General features: G+C 37.4%; 2 protein-coding genes across 2 annotated transcripts in view; both read left to right on the plus strand.

Moving 5' to 3' along the window:
- Positions 1-7,078, plus strand: part of LOC141426088 (tubulin glycylase 3A-like) — an 8,393-nt gene extending 1,315 nt beyond the window's left edge. The window contains 7 exon segments of the mRNA XM_074084951.1: positions 6-157; positions 1,841-2,055; positions 4,303-4,393; positions 4,468-4,638; positions 4,714-4,967; positions 5,051-5,394; positions 6,988-7,078. Of these exon segments, the coding sequence (XP_073941052.1) occupies positions 6-157; positions 1,841-2,055; positions 4,303-4,393; positions 4,468-4,638; positions 4,714-4,967; positions 5,051-5,394; positions 6,988-7,062 (1,302 nt within the window). The 3' untranslated portion in view covers positions 7,063-7,078.
- A 127-nt stretch (positions 7,079-7,205) lies between these two features.
- Positions 7,206-15,717, plus strand: LOC141426437 (tubulin glycylase 3A-like). The gene is made up of 5 exons (XM_074085333.1): positions 7,206-7,296; positions 12,176-12,286; positions 12,381-13,536; positions 13,844-14,359; positions 14,701-15,717. Exons 1-5 carry the CDS (start codon positions 7,243-7,245, stop codon positions 15,510-15,512), a joined length of 2,649 nt encoding a protein of 882 aa, XP_073941434.1. The 5' UTR covers positions 7,206-7,242; the 3' UTR covers positions 15,513-15,717.
- The last annotated feature ends 1,790 nt before the right edge of the window (positions 15,718-17,507 follow it).

Here is a 17,507-nt window from a genome sequence, read left to right on the forward strand (position 1 = left end):
ACGAGTACATATCCTTCTTCACCCACAAAGACATTGACGACACCGAAGACCAATCTCAGCATGTCTGGGAGCACGAATGGGACCAATTCCTCACTCATCACTATCTACTCGTACACGAAAAGGCTAAGTTCGCCGAGGACAAAAATACCAGTTTAAGGTAGGTACAAATGTCGCTGATGTCATAATCGTTCTTCGGACATAAATCAGAGGTATCGCATATTTACACGGCTATAGCGAGACATTACGCAATTTGGCTTGTTTTATTATTAATAATGATTCATTGTTTGTTTTTCTGTTAACATACCTCCGTCTAGAAGCACGTGATAGTTAAACATTTGCGAAAGGGCATTTTATTATGTAAGTAGAGTCCAGTGAAGCACAAATCGCAATAAATTTCGTAAGTGAATAGGGACTAAATTATTTATAATTATTATTAAAAGTCGCTGAACTAATGTTGTTCAGGTTGACGAGGACGATCTATGTTTAATTTTTTGCTCGTATTACAGGCACACCCGGTATAATTAACTAAATACTTAGTACTTTTCCAGAAGTAAATCCACGCAATTAATTAAGTACCTAATCTAGGTATAACATGTAATCTGTATTGTGCAAAAGGCAGATCACGTAAACAACTGTTGTATCCATTCAATGATCGTAATTCGTCAATATTTCGTTGTTAAATTGTCAATCAATTAGGTCACAGTCTGTTTACGGTATGCGCACGGGTACCGTAAACAATTAATTCAACATCATTCAACATTATCCAAGCAATTTACAATGCTCTTATGACACCACACCTGTCCACATTCCAAGTAGGTAAGGGCCGTTACAGACGGGCTGCATTTTAGCTGCTTTCTGGCTGCAAAAGGTGCGCAGTCCACTTGCAGTTCTATTGACTGCACGCACACCGAACGTAAACTAGCTGCACGGTTGTAATACAGTTATGTTACAGTCAGTACAACTGCATTGAAACTGCAATAGTCCAACTCTCGTAAAAGGTGGTTGTTGCAGTTGTGATACAGTCCTATTGCAATTGACACTACTGCATCCAAACTACAAACTGACTGCACAATTTCGATGCAATTAAGTCAAATGCAAAAATAATTTCATTCAAACTACACTTTGCAGCCGAAACGCAGTAGAAATCTAGCCTGTTGATACGGCCACAAAACATGTGATAGGTATAAGTGACAACTCCTTAATCTTAAATATCTGAAGTTTACATGTCATTAATTTGACGTCATCATCATCATCATCCCAGCCTATATACGTCCCACTGCTGGGCACAGGCCTCCTCTCAGAACGATTGTTTCCTTCACCGCATAGCTCGTGGTAAATTTCAAATGTAATTCCGCACATGAATTTCGAAAAACTCAGAGGTGCGAGCCGGGGTTTGAACCCACGACGCTCTGCTTGAGAGGCGATAGGTCAAACCATTAGGCCACCACGGCGATTAATTAATTTGACGTAATCTAAATTAATTCTATAGAGGTGCAGTATTTATTTGATAAAAACGTCACTTAATAAATACAATAATTGATGGACGGTCGCCAGTGTTCGGAAATCGTCGTGAACAGCCAATTGTCTTTTTCAGAAGACCGATGTCCAATCCTTATCGCCGGGTACTGTACACTAGGTATACGTCCCAGGCTGGGCTCGCGTTCATATTCAGTACGGCTCCCACGCGTACCCACTGTGGATCAGGAACTACGCGCACACCATTGAATTGCTTCGAATGTGTCCGCAGATTTCCTTAAAATGTTATCCTACACAAAAATCCCATGGTAAATTTGAGTGCAATTCCACTCACTTCTGTACAAAGGCATTCTTATTTTCCCAGACAGCTAGAAAGAAGAGCTTGCAAAATTTTGGTCACAATGACCAAGTACTGGCCGCAAATAGATATCGACGGTGTCCTCAACATCTGGATCGTGAAGCCGGGCGCCAAGTGCCGCGGCCGAGGCATCCAGCTGATGAACAATATAAAAGACATCATCGGACTCATAAATATACCCACGGCTCAGAAAAGTCGATACGTCGTGCAAAAATATATTGGTAATGATAAGTAAATGTTTTTTCACTTCTCATGCTCTTAAAATGTTACTTTAGTCTCTGCATATCGGGACTAAAGCTCCTTTTTATTCTCTAGGGATTAAAGTATTTTTTTCTAATTTGCGTTGGAAACTCCTAAAACATCCAACACGGTGTCACAAACACATTGGAGGATTTTTAGGGCGTGGAAATAATCTCAAAATGCCAACTGTGCAAAAATATAAAAAAACACGTTTTCGTTCCGTGAAACACAATTAATGATTACGAATATGAATCTATTTAATTATTAAGAATTAATTCATTTTATTATGCATAGTCCAATTATATAGTTTTAAAATAGTTTTCAATTTTCAAACTGTTGGCTAAATATGCAAACATTTAAATCGCCATTTCATAAACAATAAAAGAAAAGAAAAACCGAGCAACATTTTTTTTTCTATTTCAATTTTGAACAAATGGCCAGTCCATTAGTCGAGCGTACCCTTTTAAAAAGTAATATTGTAATTTTGAACAGAACATTGTTTTTTTCTTCGCATTCAAAGTGAAAAGTAGAGTGTTTACGCGAGACTAAACAACCATAATGCCACTCGAACTATAGCCACCCTCGCTCTGCTCGGGTCGGGTGGCTAAACGTCTCGTGTCATTACGGCTTGTTTTAGTCCCTCGTTGAACAATCTACTATTAACAGCAGTAAATCAATAGTAGATATCATTTCATCTTCTGCTTATGCTTGACACATATCCCATTACCGGGCATACACCTCTTCTCAGCTTGGCTGAGACGCAGCATTGAATGAGGGGTTTTTCGACAGGCGAAATACTTACTTATCACTAGATCGCGTTAGTATCGTGACTCCGTTTGAGTGAGTGAATGGTCCGTTGCCGTTTCAGTAGGCTACTACGAAACTCGAAAATCAAAGTTCGTATCATACCGCCCTCTCGCTCTCGTATTAAGTAGTTTAAGTATGAGAGGAACCGCACGACACGAACTTCGAGTTTCGAGTTTCGTAGTAGCCCTGCAGTGTTGCTTGCGATTGGCTCATTCATTATTTTAACTAGTCACGAGCGCGCGCGACGCAATTTTCACACGGACCACGATACTACCGCCATCTAGCGATAATTCGTCTGTCGTAAACCCCTCATTGCTTCACAGGTGCATCAGGTTCTTCACCTAGGTTTTTTTGAAAAGCTCATGTTAAATTTGCAGTTTCACACATAAATTCCGAAAAACTGAAGAGGTGCAAGACCGAGTTCGATCGAACTACCGACTCTGTGCTAGAGAGGCAAACCTATAGGTCAAACCATTAGGCTACTACGGCTTTTTAGGTTTCCGTAGCCAAAATGGCAAAAAATGGAACCCTTATAGTTTCAAGATTGGTTTTTTGGAATCTTTTGTATTTTTTATTTCAATTCCAAATTTTTACTGTTACGGTCATCCCGTAAAACCTAAATTGAAAATACAAACTGAAATATAGATGCACAGAAAAACCAGAAAAATAAGACCATCACTGGGAATCGAACCCAGGTCCTTATAGTTTCGCTATGTCTGTCTGTCTGTCCGTCCGCGGCTTTGCTCGGGGACTATCAATGCTAGAAAGCTGTAATTTTGCACGAATATAATTATAAACTATGCCGACAAAATGGTGCAATTAAAAATTCAAATATTTTTTTTTATAGTACGTCCCATAGACGTAAAATGGGGGTGATTTTTTTTTCTCATCCAATCTTATAGTGTGGGGTATCGTTGGATAGGTATTTTCAAACTATTAGGGGGTTGCTAAAACGATTTTTCGATTCAGTGTTTTGTATGCAAAATATTCAACTTTAAAGTGCAAATTTTCATTAAAGTCGAGCGAAAACTATAAACTATAACGGTTAAGTTTTCTTGAGAATTATTAGTAGTTTAAGAGTAAATAGCAGCCTAAGGTATTAAATATACCTAAACTTGGAATATTTCGTACAAAATACGAAATCCTTAGAAAAATATTACTTATTTTTTTCGTAATGGCTACGTAACCCTATTTCGGGCGTGTCCGACACGCTCTTGGCCGGTTTTTCAACAGTAGTGATGAGTTCTAAACATCTTGTCCGTTTCGTCCAATACCTACCTGCTGTATTTAATATGATAATTTGGGCAAAAGCTTTAATATTGTGCAAGCAGAAGAAAGGGAAGATTTAGCTTCCTACACGTCGGACGATGGATATTCAAAAATTAGTTCGAAATTAAATTAATTTAATATTGCGCTTTCAGAGAATCCGCTTGTCGTTTACGATACCAAATTTGATATACGGCAATGGTTTCTCATCACTAACTGCCAACCGTTGACAATTTGGGTTTACAAGTAAGTCATTTGTTTCACTGCACTTACTAATCTATATTTTTAATATAACTAGACTATATTTTCTTGTTTTCCAGAGATAGTTATTTAAGATTTAGCTCACAAATATTCAGCCTGTCGAATTATCACGAGTCTGTTCATCTTACAAATAATGCTGTACAAACCAAATATAAAAATAACGGCGAGAGAGATAAAGCGCTCCCCGATGAAAATATGTGGGACTGCCATACTTTCAAGGCTTATTTGAGGTAAATAAAGGAAAAATAACCAGCAGTGATCAAGTAGTCTCATATTTTTAATTTTTTTATTTCTCTGATCAAAAGACAGATTGGAAAACACGAGCTGTGGGACTCGAAAATATATCCTGGAATTAAGCAGTGTCTCATAGGAGCTATGCTAGCCTGCCAGGAGTCGATGGATAAAAGACAGAACAGCTTCGAACTCTATGGAGCAGACTTCATGCTGACCGAAGACTTCACGCCGTGGCTCATAGAGATTAACTCCAGTCCTGATCTGGCACCGACCACTTCGGTCACGGCGCGGCTTTGTCCTCAATGTCTAGAGGATGTGATCAAAGGTAGAACTTATGAAAGGTCTAAATTCAGATTTTAATTAGGTATGTTAATTATCTATCTACATTGTGATTTTCTTTGTTGACAGTTGTGCTGGATCGACGGTATAACCCCGAAGCCGACACAGGGACGTTCGAATTAGCTTATAGACAAACTATTCCAAAAGCTCCAGCGTATCTAGGTTTATCTTTGTGCATTAATGGGAAAAGACTCATAAAGAAATCGTCAAGACAGCACAAACATGAGCCAAGAAGCACCACACCTTTGGCACCACGAGTGCCTTCCGGAGATACAATTGCAGAGCCTGAACAACCGGTGCCTGCCGAATATAGCGGTCCCATTATCACAGACTTCCTCTCGTGGCTTAATCCTTACGATGCAATCCCCCTCAGCAAGGACAATATGGCTTTAGGACCCAAGGAATCCCTCACGGTACGCCAAGCCATTACAGTCGTAAAAACGGGTCTCGCGTTGAAAAGTAATTTGAAAAAACGTAATTCTTCCGCGATCTCTTCTAGGCCCAATCGGGGAAGACGAGAAAAAAATGTAGAGTGTAAGCGACGTGTCGTGCCCCATTCTTGCTGTCGGCCCGAGGACTCTCAATCCGCGAAACACGCTGGTAAATACCGCACAGAATCGGCCAGCAAAGCGGAGAAGCCCAAGGTCGACAGGTCGGTCGGTAACAAGCGTTGCTACATAGATCCAATAGAATGGGAACGAGAAACGGCCAGTATTCTCCGTTCAACCATTTCCGTGCAGAATAAAATTGCTAACAGATTGGAAAATATTGTTCCATTGCGGCAAACAAAATCGAGTGTAGTTACTTCAAATCGGTCGATGTTAGAGCCTCTCAGTTCGCGAAATTGCATTGACGACTCGGATCCGATTAAAAAGCTGAGTGCAGTCGGTAGAAATATTTGTAAACTGCGCGATGAAAATAGAGCCAAACAAAAAGCTATAAAATTTTCAGAGAGCTGTACTTCTATATATGCACCGTATCGGGTAGTAATTACCCCCCTAAATGATGAGTCACAAAACACGAAAAATAAAAATGAACTTTTCGCTACTTTATTTACTTATCCTCCTACACGTCCTATACATATTCGATCTCGTTACCCTGTATTAAGTAATTAAAACTTTTATACAATCATGGGCAATATTGGAATTCTGTTTGTCTAATATTCACCGCTTGGCTTGTGGGTAAATAGAATTGGAGAAAAGGTATAAGAGGGCTGAAGAAATAGAGTAGGTAGTATACTTCTTCGATATCTTCCTGTTCATAGATATACAAAATATATAAGTCATAATGGGTGTCTGACCATGGGACTTTACATTCAAGGTTAGATTCTACTCGCACTCGCATAACTCAGCTACTATTATTCTGCAACTTTTAAAAATTATGATCACTGATGTTTTTTTTCAAGATTAAATTAATTTTCAAATGTATGCGGTGCAATACAAAATTGACGGCACATTAATAAATGTTTATCAAATAAAATGTCAAAAATAATTTAAAGTCCCCTGTACCTGTACCAAGAGACAGCGATAACACCGCCTTGTCCAATACACGGTACCTACTGATCCACACTTCAGTCTACTCGTGACCACGGCAACTGTAATGTTGCCGAAACGTCGAGGTAAATATTACTTGTGTAAAAATAGCGTGATAACTCCCATAGTATTTTGACTATGACGTACCTACTGATTTAACAATTAAACTTATTTAAATTCAAGTTTTTTGAAAATTTTACAAAACAAAAGTACTCAGGTTTGCGAGTAAAAATCGAACCTTAAATTTAAAGCTCCATGATCGAAGACTCCCTGTATGATTATTTTAGGTAAACGTAAGTAATCTCTTTATGAATGTAAATTTTTAAGACTTAAAATCGTTATTGATTGTGAATATTTTGCAAATAACTTAGATACTCATATAAATTTATTCTTGCAAATGTTGGCGTCTTCAAATTCTATTGTTCAAAGGAAATGAATAAACATCAAAATGTTTGTGTTGTTTTTTAATTCCAGGTGTCCTGCTTCCCGGTTCCTCTTCATGCCCGTTCCCCCCGAAGATCACGCCGTCCAAAAAGTCCTGGCGATTGACACAATGCAACCTCAAACTTTTTCAATTTAAAACTATGTGACAATATGCCACGATCAATCACACTGACAATAAAAACATCAATATTGGCCCAGAAATTCTTTGTTAAAAATATAAAATGAAATAAAAATGTAAGCAAATGGTTGATAAAAATGATACAACAAATATGATAAAATATTAAAATGACGTCAGTAAGTGAAAATCAGTCAATTTATTTAAACGTCGGCTGCGATGAGGTTGGTGCTATATAATGTCTTACTACAGTATTTTATAACAATTATTGCTTCCAAACGCAAAACGTCCCTATACCAAAATTACGCCCCGTTTGCATATCGTCTCCTTTAAAACGGTCCTTTGTGCGCAAAGTAGTCTTTCACAAAACAAAACGTCCTTTTCTCAAAAAGACCCAACCCTTTCGCAAAACGTCCCTTGTCTAAAAGCCCCTTTCGCAAAATGTCCTTTCTCTAAAAACCCCTTCCCTTAAGGTCCCTTCCTTACGCTCCGCATAACGGCCCTTTCGCAAAACATCCCGTCTGCGAAACACCCACAAAAAAATGATCCCACAAGTTTAGTACATAGGTACTCGTAGAAACTAGAAAAATACGAGAGATAGGGTTTGTGAACGGGAAATTTAGCGAAAGAAACATACGTTCGAGGAAGGGAACATAATTTATTGAAGGGACGTTTTGAGAACAAGTTATTTTGCAAAACAGGGAATTTCGGGAAAGAGACATTTATATAAGGATCCTTTTGCGAAAGGAACAAAGAGACGATCTGCAATTCGGTCTTATACGCCTGAACCCGACACAAAGAGAACACGTGTAGGTTCTTATCTTCCATTCGTTACTTCAGTTGAGGTCATTTCCAATTCTTCAAAATGTTGGAAATTCTTGCAATGGCAGGCAGGCATCTAGTTGGGTTCAACTTACATAGAATATAATTGATTACATGCAGTAGGTATTAAAGCGGCAATTACACTGCGTCGTTCACCTAATGCGGTCGGTCGCCGAATTTGTTTCAAACTACCTCGGCGAACGACTGTCGCCTTTACATTATTCTGTCCGTCTACTGCGGCGGCCATATTAAGGCAGTGGCAGCTGTCGCTCGCCGAATGCGGCCGACTACCGTGTCTGTACACTTTTGCGGTCGCCGCATGCAGCATGCGGCGAATGACTCAGTGTAACTACCGCTTTAGTTGGCTGCCTACTTCTAACTAATTAATTATGGTAATTAAATTATGTAGAGCAAAAGAAGTGAAGTAGAAATAAGTAGACACTCTATACTTACTATACGTGTATGGGTTTGTGGACATATATATAGGTGCCTGAGCTACGGTTGTGAGGTATGATCATCATTACTCTTACTTTTTCATAGTTAGAGTAGTGCAATAATGAAAATCGTGCGTCTAGTGTAGATACAGTCAACTGCATTAACCCTTAATAAGGTAGAGGCGATTTAGCGACCACTTGCATTGAGTTGGAAACTGAACCTTATTAATTTCGTAATACGTCACAACTTCCATTGTAATTATTAAAATACGACTAGCTTTAAAAATATTCTTTGTCAGGTATGTATTCGATAGCTGCTTTTGATTCTATGATAGTATGCTCCAGTAAATGGGGCCTTATTAACGGTTAATATTTGCCACATCGGACCGTGCAAAAATAGCTGACTTGTCCTACCCTCAAAAATAGAGTATCAGATATTTTTGCACGCTTTATTGTGTCAGATATTTGTGCTGGAGACTTTACAATGTTAATGGAAGTATAAATAACTCTAAATTAGTGGAAAATAAGAGGTACTTATGTAATGTAAGTATACTTAAGTTAGCAAAGCAATAAAATTAAATTTAAAAAATCAAAAAACCCGGCTGCCTTAAAAACTAAAAGGAAGAAAATAAGTCTAGTGGTCTAGAACTCTGTCAAGAAGCTCATTTAAAGGTTCAACAGTCGGGACCCATTACCAAGATTTTTTGAGCTGGTTACGATTTGAAGGTTCACGACTGTTGAACCTTAAATGAGCTTCTTGACAGAGTTCTAGACCACTAAACTTATTTTCTTCCTTTTAGTTTTTAAGGCAGTCGGTTTTTTGATTTTTTAAATTTAATGTTTTTTATTTTATACTTTTTTGATATTTCTGTAAAAATAGTAGATTAAAAGTATTGGGGATGTCTATTTTTTGGCAATGTATAGTAAATCGAAAACCATTTCGAGATAAATGCTTTTTAACTCGTTTTCTGTAGTTATTTAATTTTTATATAATGTAATTAATTTATTATTTAACAAATAAGCTATGACCTTCATTTGACATTGGTGTAAATTGCGTAACCGGTCCAAGTCGTACTTTATTCTGTGTGGTTAGAACTCTTCACAATTTACGCGTGGATTATACTACGGAGTTTGATTTGGATCGGCAATCTGACATTTGGCACTGACAGTGCCGGCAAAGTGTCATTACTGTAAATTGTCATTCTTGTTTGATTGAGCGGAATTAAGTAAAATACCCTGGCTGTGTTTATACCGGATTCCGATGACCTTTTCTGAATGAATTGTACCTTTGGTTAAACCGGACGCCGATCTTTCTGCACTTACGACGACTTACACTTCTCTCTTTGAGAACAACTTTGTTTGGCCCCGGACACCGATCTTTCTGCACTTACGACGACTTGCACTTTTCTGTTTGAAAAAACCTTTATTTGGCCCGGACACTGATATTTCAGCATTTACGACAACATACGGTTCCCTTTGAAAACAACTTGGCTTGGTCCGGATACCGATCGTTCTGCACGTAAATATCACGGGACAATTCACACCAATTGACCTAGTCCCAAAGTAAGCTAAGAAAAGCTTGTGTTATGGGTACTAGGCAACGGAAAAACATACTTATATACATAGATACATACTTAAATACATATTAAACACCCAAGACCTGAGAGCAAGATTCGTATTTTTCATACAAATATCTGCCCTGACACGGGAATCGAACGCGGGACCCCAAGCTTCGTAATCAGGTTCTCTAACCACTAGGCCATCTGGTCGTCAAAATGCTATGCCTTAAAAAAGTTAACTAAACAAGGTGATACTGATGAAAATATAATGTGAGTAGTTTTAAGGTTGAAAATAAAATAAAACTATTTTGGTTGTTTATTCACTTTTTATTATCTCACTTTGCAAATTAATCACACCGCATGCTTTAACAACAATATGGTTCATGTAACTTACATGTTTATGGTTTATGATAGAATGGGGTTTTAAAAGTCTAAACTCTCTTAATTCTTCTGATAAACCTCTCAACATGTACTCTGAGACTTGCTATTACTTTGTCTTTATTACTTCTGCTTTACTAGGCTTGATACCAGAGTACACGCTAGGAGGGCGGAGCAACTTGACACCTTTTGTTATCAGCTCAGTTTCAATTTATTTGAAGCCTCTGTCTGCCATGATGACTGAGTTTGGTGGCAGAATATCAATTTTCTAAATCTTCTTCCAGCTATAAAAAAAAAACTAAATTAGGTTCATGGTACAGAAGCTTAATACGATGAAAACTAAATTACATGGGTACATAAAAAACGGCGTTATTTATTAGATTTATAAAATAAATGCTAACTGAACCAGATATATATATATATATATACCATTTTCTAAAGTTGGTATTTTGTGACCCCTACTCATATACAAAATAATTAAGTATGTAATATCTGGAATTCTCTGCCCTTTTTACTGCACTCCAACATAAATCAGACATGACTCAAGTTTCACGCATGATAGTGCATCTTCTGCAAATACGACAATAGTTATACTCGTATTTGTAGGTTAGTAAGTGTATAAAATAAATTACTTACGTTTAGATGATCTTCACAGCAATAACACTGGCGTTTTGAATCGACATCGATATCTTATTTATAACACCATAGCTTTTTCAAGTTCTTATTTACGTGCACAAAAGCTTTTTTACTATTACGGCTAGTAGTGTTGGTGCGACTTGGTACAATACATTTTTTATTCATCTCGGTATCCAGAGGCAAGCAAAGTTCAACGAATAAGCAGGTTCAGTCCAAGGTACTAGCACAGTATATTAGGGTAATAGGAATCCAGGGAAAAACAATTATGTTACGAGGATGGAACGGATTGACAATAGTGAAAGTTGGTTGACAGTTGACACTAGACTTGACCACAGATAAAAAAAATAAAAATAAAGAGGGTGCCACATGCCAAAGGCATGCACTAATCAGCTATGTGGTAGCACTTTATCGAATTGTGACGTCATCAACCAAAATATTTTCAATAATTAATTTTGAAAAAAGTAGTGAACTAAATGAAAAAATATTGAAATTAGTTTCTTATAATTGACTTTTCTGTACAAAAATAAAATAAAAACCGTGGGTAATTTTTTTTAGACATCCCCAATTATAACCCATATATATTTAAAATGGGCTAATTACTAGCTTTCATTTGATACCCATATTGTTACAATACAAAATATTTTTTTTCATTCCTCCGCCATATTTTTTTTCGTCGAAGCTATATTGAAATTTTATATAGCCTGTGTCACTCCGACAGTTATGACGAATCCAATGATACCTCATATGTTAAAATCCGTCTAGCCGTTTAGGCTGCAGCGAGGACCAAAGAAATGGACATACATACCCACATACATATATACATACATACATACATACGCTCGAAAAACATAACCCTCCTTTGGGCAGTCGGGTAAAAACGGTAAATTTCAAGATTAGTTTGGTATAAACATAATTACCTACTTTTTTTAACTTTTTTGCTACCTTTTTTTTTGTTTTTAGCACATATCTTTGTAATTGAAGGCCTCCAAGAATAATCCTATCCTATCCATCCGTCATTATGGGGCTACACAGGAAAAAAATAATTAGAAAGAATCGCAAGAAAGTAAGTAACATATTGTTTTCTACCGAAAGAAAGATTGTTATTATTATGAAATCTAGTAGTCATTTTAATGTAGACACCTTACAGATTATAAGTATTTAGTGTACATTTAAAGAAGGTAGATATTTTTATAGCCTTTAAAGACGTTCACGAGACAAACGAATTTTGCACTTGAAATATTTTACTTAATTGTTTTATTATCGCTGATTCCCAGACACGTGGTGGCGCGGGAACGACTGTCAAGAAGAAACCTATACGTTCTGTTAAAATATCCAAAGTTCCCACTACAACAACATGCAAAAAACCAACATGTTACGCTTGCAAAGTAAGCTAATATGGCAGTGAACAAGCTACTTAGTTTACTTGTTAAGCACTTAACTGTATTGCATTGTCTTCATTATGCCTTCTTTTTTCTGCAGAAAGTAAAAACAATAAACTACGACAAAGGAGGAGTGAAAAGGATTTACTCTCCATTCACATTGACTAAATTAGCGCCATCGCCGAAACCAATAATAAAAACCGAAAGAAGAATTCCGCCCCTCGAAAGCCATTATAAATCTTACGGATTATCTCCTAAAGAAAAAATGTATATCATTGCCAGTTGCCAGACTAGAACCTCTCAATATGCTTACCTTAAAAGTTTAGCAGCAAATGCTATAAAAAATAGAAAAATATTCGCATTGTACGGCTACTGTAACGCTGTACGAAAAGCTTTAGTCGAACGCGGTTGGGTGGAAAAAATCCCAGCGAGTCGAATGAACTTATCCAGAATACGCAACGGTATATACACAAGTAAAGCAGATATTCATAGCGAACTAGAGAGATTACTCCTCTCAAATTTTGTAGAAAAATATAGTCCTAATTTTATATGGACTTCAAGGGAAGAATTCAAAGATAACACTATAGACATGACCAGTGATTACACGACTATTGTGAATAAACTGAGGATAGATGCCATGTGGACAACGAAGCAAGGGTTGTGCTCATCGATGAAAAGAAACTATTGGTTTTATATAGAAAACGTAGCTGAAGTCAATGTTCCACGAACGTACAATAGCTATGAAAGTGGCGAAATCGAAGGATTCATTTCAGACTTCAAAATAACTGCGTGTACTAGTTTGCTGAAATGGGTACTCTCGATGGTTGCTAACGACCGGCCTGTATTTGTCAGATCTGGAAAAATACCTATGAATGTCCTCTTATTTGCTCTGAACAGATGCAAAGAATATCTCTTCAAGAAACAGAACAAAGACATCGACCGACCTGTGATGCCAGTCAGCAGCGGGCAGTGGAATTCATTTTTGAAAAAATACTATCAAATAATTTCGAAAGCGGAAGTTTTCGAAGCTGATAAAAATAATCAATTACCGTTATATTTGGGTTATGCAAAATTGTTCTTGAAAGAGATTCTCAAATATCGACCACAACTAAGTTGCGAAGGCTGTCACAATATTTGGATTGTAAAACCTGCACACTGCTCTAGAGGTAGAGGCATAACAATGGCTTCGAAGCTGGGTGTCCTATCTGGGATGTTATGCAAGGCCACCTCAAAATATGTTGTCCAGAAATATATTGGTTTGTTCTGATTTATACAATTTCAAAATCGTTGATGAGCAGTAGTTAAGGCTCCGTTTCCACCAGAGAGTGCAATGATGTGTTACAAGAAATGTGTTTTTCATGAACCAATAGAAACGCTTCATTTACCTCGCCTCGCTCCGCTCAGTTGTTTCTACTAGAGGTGTGCCGTGCGAGGATAGGTAAATGAAGCGTTTCTATTCTCTCACATGATAAACACATTCCTCGCAACATATCCTCGTACATCTTTGGTGGAAACGCAAGTCTAACTATCAAACTTAATACCTAATTAAGTATTTGTTTGCAGAAGAGCCATTGCTCATTTATGACACCAAATTTGACATACGACAATATTATCTCATCACAAACACGTGCCCCTTAGTGGTATGGATGTATAGAGACTGTTACCTCAAGTTTAGTTCACAAAAGTACAACCTAAGGAATTACCACGAATCAATTCACCTGACGAACAACGCTGTACAGAAGAAGTACAAAAACTGTGACAATCGGAACGACGAGCTCCCGCTTAATAATATGTGGCATTCTGACCAGTACAAAAAGTATTTGGTTGGAGTTGGGCAAGAAGATGTGTGGGATACCGTCATTTATCCTGGCATGAGAAAGTCCATCGTCGGAGTGATGCTCAACTGCCAGGACTCATTGTCTGAGTGCAGACACCGCTTCGAACTGTACGGATGCGACTTCATTCTTGACAGTAAATACAATCCTTGGTTGATAGAGATCAACTCATGTCCGGACTTGCAACATACTACGCCAGTTACCGCAAAGATATGCCCTGCTGTTGTTTCAGACATTATCAAAGGCAAGTTCTTAATTTATAGTAAGTATTCCTTGAATTTTAAATAAATTTCACAACGCTTTACGCACTCAGAGAAAAACCCAGACAAGATGCAAGTATATCTACTTATGAGGATCTACATCGCAATTTTAAAAATCCTAATAGTCTACATGCAGCCATGCAGCTGAGATTTGACTACAAAGCTGCCTTGAATAACATCAAATCTGACCTTAAAAATCTTGTACAACTTTTGACAGTTAGGTCAGGACACACAACACATATGATATATGATACTTAGCATGTTTATTTCTTTGAATGTCCCGAAATATTAAAATGTTATGTAAATCACGGTATCTTGTTCACAGTTGTCATCGATTTTGCAAAAAACCCGAATTGTTCGACTGGTAAATTCGAATGTATTTACCGCCAGCCCGTGACTATACCTAGGTACATGTTGTCTGGAGATCTAACCGTTCGTGGCTACAGTCTACCAACCGACTACTTCTACAGAGGTCAAATAGAAGTCAAAGAGTCGTACGATAATGCCGACATTGGCAAAGAAAAAGATATTAACAAAATCATGAAAGAAATGAAAAAGCTTTACGACGAAGATGTAACGCTTGAATCAGAACCTGACTATCTAAATCTAAATACATCCAAAGAAAACATCATTGTACGTGATACACATTTTACGGACTCTGACATCGATGAAACTGGAGGGGCTTCTTCTTGTAGTATCACTGAACAACTGGGCGACCTGCTTTTCAACATTACACCAGAAAAAAATTCTGAGCCTGACGGTGGAGAAACAGTGAATCATCTCTTAATTGATAGCAAATACCCTGAAGTACCTCCTAAAGTTGAAACTGTTTTGAGCAAAACTTTAAGTACGTCTAAATGTAGCAGATCCCTGATTGAAGATAAATCCCTTGATTTTGGCCCAGTAGATGATGAACCAATGAGTAAAGTCAGTGGGTGGGTAAACCCTCTTCAACGGGCTATACACGACTTGTCCTCCTGTGCTACACGAGGACTCGATTCCACAGAAATGCAAGGAGAAATAAAAAAGATGAATAATATGATTCATAGTAAAACTGAGTCCTATCACAGCATCGAGCAAGCTGTTGCAAATTTAATTAATTTTTTAAAGGAAAAAGAAAAAGAATGTCGTAAATAACTTAATAGCTATGCATGTCCAACTTGTCCAAGATTACTAGAAAAAAATAAGCGATACTAACTAAAGCGGCGATTACACTGAGTCGTTCACCAAACCACATAATACATAATAGTACAAGACCTAACGCGGTCGCCGAACTTGTTTCAAACACTACTAAGGCCAATGAACGTCGTCTTATACTACCGTGTTCTTTCCACTTTTGGACGACTTACAGCCTTATTCATAAAAAGTTAGAGCCTCCTTGAAGGCTCCTTGAAGGCCCGATGCTAAAAACATGATTCATAAACGTCTGTTAGCGCTAATCAGTCGATCAAGGCTCTGCTAAAGTTAGAGGACCGTAGACCCTCCTTTATCTCCCTGCTAAGTCACAAAATGGCCGCCACAAGTTTGAACAGCTGACTTTGACTAGAGCAAAAACCATAGGTACCGAAGATATTTATAGTGAAGGCAGGGCTACGCAGATAAAAAAAAAACAGAAAAATTAATTTTCAGGAATTTGTATTTAAAAATCCTCTAAATTAGCAACAATAAATTAACAATAAATATGAAAAAAAAAAAATAAGGATGATTAATTATGGCTTTTTGCACAACATAAACATGCGGATCGGAAATGGCGGGAAAGCAAACATCTCGCTTTTTATTTTTTTTCCTGGTAATTTGCTGTCACTGCTGTCAATTTTTTTTTTTAATTATCGATTAGGCCATTTTTTTGTCTTTGATTTGTCAAGGTGGCCAACATAACGCGTCTAATCCGTCTATCAGCAGCTCAACAACTAGCAGACTGCTAGCAAGCGTTTATGAATCATACTTCTTGACAACCGTCTAACAAGCTTAATCAGTCTGCTAAGTAACAGACCGATCAAACCTCAATTAAGGATTTTTTATGAATAAGGCTGTTAGTGTTTGCTTCTTTAGTGGTCTTTTGTCCCGGTGCTCAGACCTCTTAAACGATAACGATATTTTTGTAGTTGACAACAATATAACTTGACAGCTGGTAGGTACGGTCACGATCGTTAATTTGTGGACCTCACTTAAGATCGAATACTTATCTGTCATTTTGTATGTATTTATGACAATTCAAAGGACTCTTTCACGAAATGGGTTCCAAATTAACGATCGTGACCGTACCTACCAGCTGTCAAGTTATTATTGTGTAGGCACATTATTTTGAATAATTTTGTACAATCTATCTATATCTATTCTATACATATAATAAATCTGTAGAAAGTCGGTGTCTGTACATTGGAAATATTTGAGAAAAACTGTTACTAGGGTAGGGGCCTATATCAGCGCAATAGAACCCAAAACAATGATTTTTAGAATTATTGTCTGTTTTACTGTTTGCCTGTGTGTTTGCACACGCTAATCTCAGAAACCACTCAACGTAGAAGGATGCGGTTTTCGCTGTCCTTGCCTTGGATTAATATTTAGTGTTTATTTCATTCGAATCAGTTTATAAATAAAAAAGGTATGTGAATTTTGTCAAACACTTTTCAAAGAAAGTGGTGGTGTGGTTCCGAAGCGGTAACGTTTCGTGTGCTCTGCCTACCCCATTTGGGAATACAGGCGTAATTTTTGTGTGTTTGTGTGTGTACTTTTCAAAGAATCGTTGTTAATTTCGCGAAAACTTCGGTTATCTATTAAAGTTTTGATTAATTATAGTCTGTAAAATGATATAAGGAATTTAAGAATTGTTCCTAATTCGTCGTTAATCCTGTTTCGTCGGATTCCTGTTTCGTCAGATTCCTGATTCGTCGGATTTTCAATATCAAATGAAACTATGCAATTACCGTGATTTTTACTTTTGTATTTAATATTTAAAAGGAATCTTCCTTTCTTATAAATATTGGTTTACTGCATGATAGATTTAGTTATATATAGATAATTCCGACGAAACAAGAATACGACGAATCAGGAATCCGACGAAACGGGAATACGACGAATCAGGAACAATTCACTTCGATTTTCGAGTTTAGTAGTAGGTAGTCCATCTGG

This window comes from Choristoneura fumiferana, chromosome 3, assembly GCF_025370935.1.
Source record: "Choristoneura fumiferana chromosome 3, NRCan_CFum_1, whole genome shotgun sequence".
In the NCBI taxonomy this organism is placed as follows: domain Eukaryota; kingdom Metazoa; phylum Arthropoda; class Insecta; order Lepidoptera; family Tortricidae; genus Choristoneura; species Choristoneura fumiferana.

Excerpts from the sequence above, each read along its gene's own strand:
- LOC141426437 (XM_074085333.1), top strand. The coding sequence starts at position 7,243 with ATGACGTCAGTAAGTGAAAATCAGTCAATTTATTTAAACGTCGGCTGC. Across the intron at positions 7,297-12,175 it reads TAAACGTCGGCTGCGATGAG|ACACGTGGTGGCGCGGGAAC; the intron begins GTTGGTGCTATA and ends GCTGATTCCCAG. Across the intron at positions 14,360-14,700 it reads TGTTTCAGACATTATCAAAG|TTGTCATCGATTTTGCAAAA; the intron begins GCAAGTTCTTAA and ends TCTTGTTCACAG.